The sequence below is a fragment of the Phacochoerus africanus genome, chromosome 7 (genome assembly GCF_016906955.1).
Source record: "Phacochoerus africanus isolate WHEZ1 chromosome 7, ROS_Pafr_v1, whole genome shotgun sequence".
NCBI classification, from domain to species: Eukaryota; Metazoa; Chordata; class Mammalia; order Artiodactyla; family Suidae; genus Phacochoerus; species Phacochoerus africanus.
In genome coordinates, this window is record NC_062550.1 from 26730755 (window position 1) to 26739412 (window position 8658).

Genomic DNA, 8658 nt, shown 5'->3' on the forward strand with positions numbered 1-8658 from the left:
TGTGAAATGCCATCTCCAAAAGCCAAGTAAGAGAAATGAATGCGCCCTCCGGCCAGCAGGTGGCGCCATCCCCGCCTGGCGCGTTTCTGTGGAGAGTTTTGGCCCCATCGCCACGCCGTAGGTTCGCGGCCTCACCGGTGCGCTGGCCGGCGGCAGTGAACGGCCCCAAGGAAGATGTCGCTCCTGTGGTCGCTGCGCCTGTCCCTGGTTGCGCGGGCTGCGAGCTGCCCAGTGAGGGCTCTTGGCCCCGGCCCCGTTCTGCCTTCCTCACAGGTCTCCCGTGCGCCGTGAACGTGCCCTTCGCTTCTCCTCTGTTCGGCTCGGTTCCACCTTTCCACCCACCTTGGTGCCTGCTCGCGGTCTAGCGTCTGGGCACTTCCTTCCCCCCAGTCCCCTGGGCCTCAGTCTCTCCTAAGGTCGCCTCCCACCCCTGGAACTCCTCGCTGTTTCCCTTGTCTCATCCCTTCTTCTTAACCCTTCCAGGCGGGGCTCCTTCTGCTTCAGTCGCCGCAGCCGGGGCATACGTTTCACGCAGGGCCATGCCTGTCCTCCGCCTCCAGCAAGGAGCTCCTCATGAAGCTGCGGCGGAAAACGGGCTACTCCTTTGTAAACTGCAAGAAAGCTCTGGAGACTTGCGGTGGGGATCTCAAACAGGTGTGGGGGAGGAAGTAAAGGGGAGCTGGCGCCGCGGTGGGGAGTACTAGGGCCTGACCTCAGTGCTTTCGGGCACTGACTCTGACCCCTTGAAAGCAGTTGACTCAGGGTTCCAGGGTTAGCAAACTATTCCATGCAAGATGACTATGAGGTTTCCTTCTGCTCGAGGCTGAAAGGGCTTGTGGCAGCTTTGGAGTTAGAGGAAGACCAAGACTCAGATCGTGGTTCCTTCGCACTAATTCTGTGACCTTGAACACCTTACTTAATCTTTCAGAGTTGCATTGTTCTTCTTTTTTTTTTTTTTCTTTGTAGGGCCGCACCCGCGGCATATGGAAGTTCACAGGCTAGGGGTCTAATCGGAGCTGTAGCCACTGGTTACACCACAGCCACAGCAACGCCAGAACCGAGCTGCATCTGCGACCTACACCATAGCACACCGCAATGCCGGATTCTTAACCCACTGAGCAAGGCCAGGGATTGAACCTGCGTCCTCTGAATAGTAGTCAGTTGGTTTCCTCAGAGCCACGACGGGAACTCCACATTGTTCTTTTTTATATAACAAAAACACTACTATCTGGGGAATTCTCGCTGTGGGTTCATGATGGATTTGTCTCTGTGGAGGTGCCGGTTGGATCCTTGCCTTGGGCAGTGGGTTGAGGATCCCGCGTTGCCACAGATAGGGTGTAGGTTGCAGCTCCAGCTTGGATTTGATCCTTGGTGCAGCAACTTTCATATCCTGCTGGTCAGCTGAGAAAGGAAAAAAATAAAATAAACCTAACAACAAACAAAAAAAACCAACTACTATCTGCCCTATAGGGTTACTGTGAAGATTAAACCTACCCAAGGTACCAGGCACAATGCCTATTATTTGGTATTTAGTGGTAGGCTGCCAATAAACAATAGAAGTCTTGAGTTTCTATTGTATGGTTGAGGGGAAGGAGAAAGAATTGGGGAATCTGAAGATACTTTGGAGCCCTATTCTGTTCTAAATTCTGTGCTTTGTCATCTACCCTTTTTCTTTTTTATTTATAGGCAGAGAGCTGGCTCCACAAGCAGGCCCAGAAGGAGGGCTGGAGTAAAGCTGCCAGGCTCCATGGGAGGAAGACTAAAGAAGGTCTGATTGGGCTGCTGCAGGAAGGAAACACGAGTGTGTTGGTAGAGGTGAGTTGTCAGAGTTCCAGGTACTAGGAACAGCTGTCCCTTGGGTGCAAGGTGCTGTGGTAGACTCTGCATCCTTAAAGAAGTGGTGTTTGAGGAGTTCCCTCCGTGGCACAGTGGAAACAAACCCAACTAGGAACCGTGAGGTTTTGGGTTCGATCCTTGGCGTCGCTCAGTGGGTTAAGGATCTGGCGTTGCTGTGAGCTGTGGTGTAGATCGAAGACAAGGCTCGGATCTGGCATTGCTGCGGCTGTATTGTAGGCCAGCAGCTGTAGCTCCGATTAGACCCCTAGCCTGGGAACCTCCATATGCTGCAGGTGCGGCCCTAGAAAAGACAAAAAAAAAAAAAGAAGTGGTGTTTGAGAACCATAAAAGCTAGTTAGAAATAAGCCCATGAGACTCCAGTTATTATTTCATCATTATTATTATTTTTTAGAGCTGCACCCACAGCATATGAAGGTTCCCAGGCTAGAGGTTGAATTGAATCTGTAGCCATCAGTCTATACCACAGCCACAGCAATGCCAGATCTGAGCTGCGTCTGCGACCTACACCGCAGTTCAGGGCAACATTGGATCCTTAACCCACCGAGTGAGGCCAGGGATCGAACCCAAAACCTCCTGGTTTCTAGCCAGATTCATTTCCTCTGTGCCATGACAGGAACTCCTATTTTTTAATTAAATTAATTTATTTACTTATTTTTAGCCATACCTGGGGCACACGGAAGTTCCTGGGCCAGGGATCAAACCTGGGCTTGGGTTGCTGCTGTGGCAACACCAGGTCCTTAACCAACAGCCCTACAAGAGAACTCGGAGACCCCAATTATTAGCTATGGATTTATTGAAGTATAGAAATGCACAGGTTGTTGATGAGTGAAGGCCTAGTAGTCTAGAATATTTTTCCTAAGTGTAAGTCCATTGTGGCTTTACATCTTGTCACTGATAGTTTTCTTGAACAGTTAGATTATTAAAGCTAGGAATTATACTAATTAGCTGATGGACAGTGAATGGCTGTTTTAGAGGAGGTTTAAGGGCCCAGTTGGTGAAGAATCAGGTGTGGATTAGAGTGAGAGAAGAGACAAACAAGCTAATGACAAAAGTGGTTTGCCCTGTGTCAGGCCGCACTGGATGAGCTTGGAGAACGAGGTGCTTATGGCATGTGGTCACAGGCAAGTGTTGAGCTTGTAGTGAATCCTTTGGGGACATTATAGAACCATTCTCTCAATGTGCAGGTCATTGCTAGCTCATTGGCACGCAGGAATTACTTCATTCAGTTTCTGGCCTCAAGTTAGCAGAAGGACTGTAGCTTTAGAATCCTAGAGACATTTATTTCTGTTTTGTTGAGTCTGCTGCTTGTTCTGTCAATACTTTGGTTTAAGACATTTTTGGAAATGGTGATTAAACAGGTTACACAGCAGTATGAATTTCTTCCCACAGGTAAACTGTGAGACAGATTTTGTTTCCAGAAACTTAAAATTTCAACAATTGGTCCAGCAAGTAGCCCTGGGAACCCTGTTGCACTGTCAGAGCCTAAAGGATCCACTCTCCACGTATAGCAAAGTGAGTTTGGAGTTGTCTCCAACATGCTGGATTTGTTCCTATTCCAGTTTTTCAGACATCGTCATGTCTTACTTTCTTATTTCATGTCTCTGCTTAAATGTTATCTCTCTGGAGAGGAGTACCTTTCTGTTGTTTTATCCCCTTATCTTGCTTCATGTGAAATTTTTTGTTATAGTGCTTATATAGTTTTTGTTACAGTACATTTTTATTTCTAACTTGTCTGCTTGCCCCAGTTGAATGTAACTTCACAAAGTAGGGCATTTGTTTTTTCACTCGTGTGTCTCTGGTGAAAGAGAATTGGGCTCATTATGTGGAATGAATGAATGCCATGGGATAGAGTCCATCAAATCAAGTGAAGCTTTGTATTCTGAAATCTAGAATGGCCTGAGGAAGATTTTTTAAATACAGATACCGGGAAATGCCCAGTTTAGGAGACTAAGCATATTCTTGTCCGTAGATCATCACAACCCAACAACCCAGTTTTATAGCATTTCCAGCCCAAACCCCCAGCCCATTCCTGCCACCCCTCAACCTGTCTCCTTTGGACACCATAAGTTTTTCAAAGTCTGTGAGTCAGTATCTCTTCTGCAGAGAAGTTCATTGTATCTTTTTTTTTTTTTTTAGCTATTAGTCATTTTAATGTTCAAATTATCCCTAGATTTGGCTAGTATAAGCCAAGCCTCTGCAAGCTGGCTCTGCTGTCCTTTTGATATAGCCTCATTATTTTCTGAGTAATTTTCTTGCTTTTTGGCATAACAAAACATTCTGGGCATATGTCATACTTTCCCTGCTCCAGTCACCAAACTGGCCACTTCTCCAAGGAGTCCTGATTCTTCCTGGTGGGAAAATGGCTTTAAGAAACCAAGATCTGGAGTTCCCGTCGTGGCGAAGTGGTTAACGAATCCGACTAGGAACCGTGAGGTTGTGGGTTCGGTCCCTGGCCTTGCTCAGTGGGTTAATGATCCGGCGTTGCCGTGAGCTGTGGTGTAGGTCGCAGACGCGGCTCAGATCCCGCGTTGCTGTGGCTCTGGCGTAGGCCGGTGGCCACAGCTCCGATTCGACCCCTAGCCTGGGAACCTCCATATGCCTCGGGAGCAGCCCAAGAAATGGCAAAAAGACAAAAAAAAATAATAAATAAATAAAAAATAAAGAAACCAAGATCTTGGTCTTAGCAAGAGCTGGTCATTAGGTATGTTTACTTCTAGGGTGCCATTGCCACTCTGCTCTTTCAGCAGAGCTAGGAAGTTCTGTGTGTTTCAGTTCTAATCCTGCACCATAGGCCTTCCTTTCCTTCCCCCATTCTGTTTGTACCTTCCTTCTCTCATAGTGAATACCCTGGTTCCTAGAAACTTCATTTTATTTGCTTAATTTACTCGATGTTCACTACACACTTTGTTTCAGACTTAGTATCCCTGATCACTGCAAATTAACAAACCTGCTAAGGAATTCAAAATTTCTTTGATGTTCTTTTTGTCTTTATGGTGAAAAGATTGTGTCAGAAGTAACTTGGATTAGTTTTTTTCCTTTCAAATACAGTTAGAATCCTTATTTCTGTTTAGTCAATGTGCATTTTCACCCCGAATCCTTGTTAGTTTTATTTTTGAATATGTAAAACATTAACAAGGTTCTGAAAGTTAAAACTATTAATACACAAACACACACATCTTACTCCTTCTCTTCCTTCTACCCCATACCTCTCCACTCCTGTGGATAACCAACTTCATTGGTTTCTGGTTATCCTTTTTGCAGAAATAAGCATATTTATACAAATACTTTCTTACACAAATGGTGGTATAACATGTATGTATTTTTTAATTTGCTTTTTTCTCTTAATACATCCTGGAAATACTCCATAGCTGTTCATGGAGACCCTTTTTTTTCCTGCTGCATAGTATTCCATTGTATTACTGTAATGTGGTTTATTCAGCTAATCTCAGCCTATGTTTGGGCATTAGACTTTCCAGTATTTTATGATTAGAAATAATTGCTTAGTGAATAACTTTGCACATATTTACTTTTGTATTGTTGGAAGTGTATTAGGGTAAATTCCTAGAAATAGGATTGCAGGGTCAAAGGATAAATGTTTATGTAGTTTTGTTAGCTATTGTCCAATTCCCTGCTATTGTATTCGCACCATTTTTCATTCCTTCCAATAGTCTATAAACCTTTTAGCATTAACATTTTATGATTGTATGAAAATACTGTTCCTGGTTTCTAGGAAACTGCATTCTTAGAAGTTAGGTGAGAAACTGGGATAGAATTGGGGGTGGTGTGGTGACAAAATATTTATAAAGATGGACCTGTTATCAATTTTTAATGTTCTTGGCTTAAGGAAAACATTATCTATTTATACTTAGTTGTCTTAAATCATTTTCTGAGAAATAGGCAATATTTTTGCTTAGTCTCTTGATAATTTGAATTGTACAGACTGACTCATGTTCATTTTCTTTGTGCATTTAGGGCTTCTTGAATTCTTCCGAGCTTTCTGAACTTCCAGCGGGCCCTGAGAGAGAAGGGTCTCTCAAAGATCGGCTGGCCTTAGCAATTGGTGAGTATTTGTAAGGATCTGGAAATTGGAAATTAAGAACTACAGCTCCTGGAATCTTTGGTATCCTCCAAATCTAGATCAAGATTGCAAGCTCATGTTCTTTCAAGGACCAGATAATATGAATGTGAGAGGTGGGTTGTGTGTTAGATGTTAATGAGCAGTGGGCACCCTGAAAAGCTCACACTCTGCTGAAGGACGCCACTACCAAGCCATCTATTACCTTGGGATAAATGGGATCCCCGTGTCATAATTTTTTTAGATTCCTTGAAAAGAATTTTGATTTGTATGAAAATCTTAGTTTTTAGCTACTTGCACGTAATTAAATTTAGCAGCCATCACTATGCTGATCAGAGAGTGTCTTTAGGCAGAGATGGCCTTTTGACCTCTGGTTGACTACCTCTATATATTATGGAGGAAGTAGTCCATCAGAAGTCATTTCATCTTTTTATCAAGGGATCCAGGAATATTTCAGGGCATCATTTCTAGGAATTCATCCTCTCTGTAGAAAATCTGATCCTGAATTTGTGAAGGTACGTTCTTTCAGAACCCGCTGGCTACAGGACCCATATCTGGATCTGGTGGGAGTAGTAGGGATTTTGCCTTCTTCACACGTGTCCTTGATGAAAGGAGGGAAGTAGGACTGGGGTTGGAGCTTGCTGGGAATTTACTGCTCATCTCATGTTTCCAGTCAAGGCATCAGTTCTGTTTTTATCAGGTCATCTTGAAGTATGTGTGATGTTTCAGTGAGTCATGGTTGAGAAACCAGGCAGACAGCTGTGTATGGGACTTATTAAGAAATTCTGGAAGAACTGGGTGTTTCATCCTTGTCAATTTATGGGAATTAACTATTGGGTAGATGCTTTAAGCTGTTTGAAGATTCCTTTTGTTTTCGGGATACTCCCCTTCTTTGACGTTTAGATACATGGCTAATTCACGGATATTTCGCCAGACCCCTTTGTTTATTCTCCTACCTCTTTCTACCTTTTGGCTTATTTGGACTCCTGGTAGAGGGGATGGCAGCTTGCGAGAAAGGTGGAAAGTAGAATCTGTTTTTGGTTCTTATAAACAACTCTGAAGATGTTCTCTTTTTATTTTTGATGAGGGGAAGTTGAAACCATCAGATGACATGGAATTTGGGGTTTTCTGGGGCTTTTAGTTGTGGACTTTTTCCTGATAGAGTGGATGATTAGGAGTTGTCTGGGACAGTTTTGGTGGTTTTGGGGAGGGATAGTGATTCAGTGGCCAAAAAACACTTAATTGGTTTGGAGTCAGATGCGAGGTGTTTTTTTTTGTTTGTTTTGTTTTTTTGTCTTTTGTCTTTTTAGTGCTGCATGTGCAGCATATGGAGGTTCCCAGGCTAGGGGTCTAATCGGAGCTGTTGCTGTTGGCCTACGCCAGGGCCACAGCAACGCCAGATCCAAGCCAAATCCTCAGCCTACACTATAGCTCTCTGCAACACCGGATCTTTAACCCGCTGAGTGAGGCCAGGGATCGAACCCACAACTTCATGGTTCCTCGTCGGATTCATTACCCCTGTGCCACGACAGGAACTCCAGATGGGAGTTTTAATTCCAGCTCTGCTGTATAGTAGGTCTGTAGCCTTGGGAAGGTTCCTTAAGCTCTCTAAGCCTGAGTTTAATGTAGTAACAAGAGCCAGATTGGAGTGCTCACTGTGTGCCAGATACTGTAATAAGTTCTTTTACACATCCTATTTATTTCTCCCAGTAACCCTGCTTTCAGGTTACTTGAAGTGGTATCATCTCCGTTTTACAGATGAGGAAATGAAGGCTTGATGAATTAATAAGTGGGGTTCTGTCATTAAGTTCCTTGCCTTAGGTCGTGTATGCCAGGGTCTATGTGCAGCCGGGGCTGTGATTTTAAATGCCAGCGTGGCACAGAGTTGGTGCTCCACAAAGGATTCTCCATTTCTCCCACCCTTTTTTCCTCTTTACACTGAAAATGGTATGTCTCCATTTTACAGCATATCCACAGCATAAATTCCCACACTTGGCCGCCTCTGCACATATTTTGGTACTACCACAGGCATCATATTCTGGAATCGTATTTTTTGTTTTTGCTCTTTTATAGGGAAACTGGGAGAAAACATGACTCTTAAACGAGCTGCATGGGTGAAGGTGCCAGCTGGGTTCTATGTGGGCTCTTATGTCCATGGGACAATGCAGAGTCCCTCACTCCACAACCTGGTGCTGGGGAAGTATGGGGCCCTGGTCATCTGCGAGACGTCTGAGCGGAAAGCAAACCTTGAAGACCTTGGCCGCCGCCTTGGGCAGCACGTGGTGGGCATGGCTCCTCTCTCTGTTGGCTCCCTGGACGATGAGCCTGGGGGAGAGGCAGAAACCAAGATGCTGTCCCAACCATACTTGCTGGATCCCTCCATCACACTTGGACAGTATGTGCAGCCCCAAGGGGTATCTGTAGTAGACTTTGTGCGGTTCGAATGTGGAGAAGGCGAAGAGCTAGCAGAGGCCGAATAGCTTCCAGAGACTTTTGGCCCATGGGAAAACATTTATTCTTAACCGTGGACATTATTACAAAAAGAAGCTATTTCCTAAGCATCTTCAAACCCAGAATTTGTTTTCGTTTGAGTTCATAATGAAATTATATACTTCATGGGTGGAGTTGTTAAATAAAATAGTTATTAATAGAGTAGAATCTTTTCCTTGTTTTCGTAATGCTGGGTCTAGCTTTTTTGTGCCTTGCTTGTGGCAGGTTTTAGAAAG

General features: G+C 44.4%; 1 protein-coding gene across 1 annotated transcript; it reads left to right on the forward strand.

Annotated features, from left to right (window-relative positions):
* The first annotated feature begins 108 nt into the window (after positions 1 to 108).
* TSFM (Ts translation elongation factor, mitochondrial) lies at positions 109 to 8584 on the forward strand. The gene is made up of 6 exons (XM_047787073.1): positions 109 to 273; positions 484 to 654; positions 1687 to 1815; positions 3247 to 3369; positions 5830 to 5917; positions 8006 to 8584. The coding sequence occupies exons 1-6, from the start codon at positions 175 to 177 to the stop codon at positions 8410 to 8412; spliced, it is 1017 nt and encodes a 338-aa protein (XP_047643029.1). The 5' UTR covers positions 109 to 174; the 3' UTR covers positions 8413 to 8584.
* Positions 8585 to 8658: the final 74 nt, after the last annotated feature.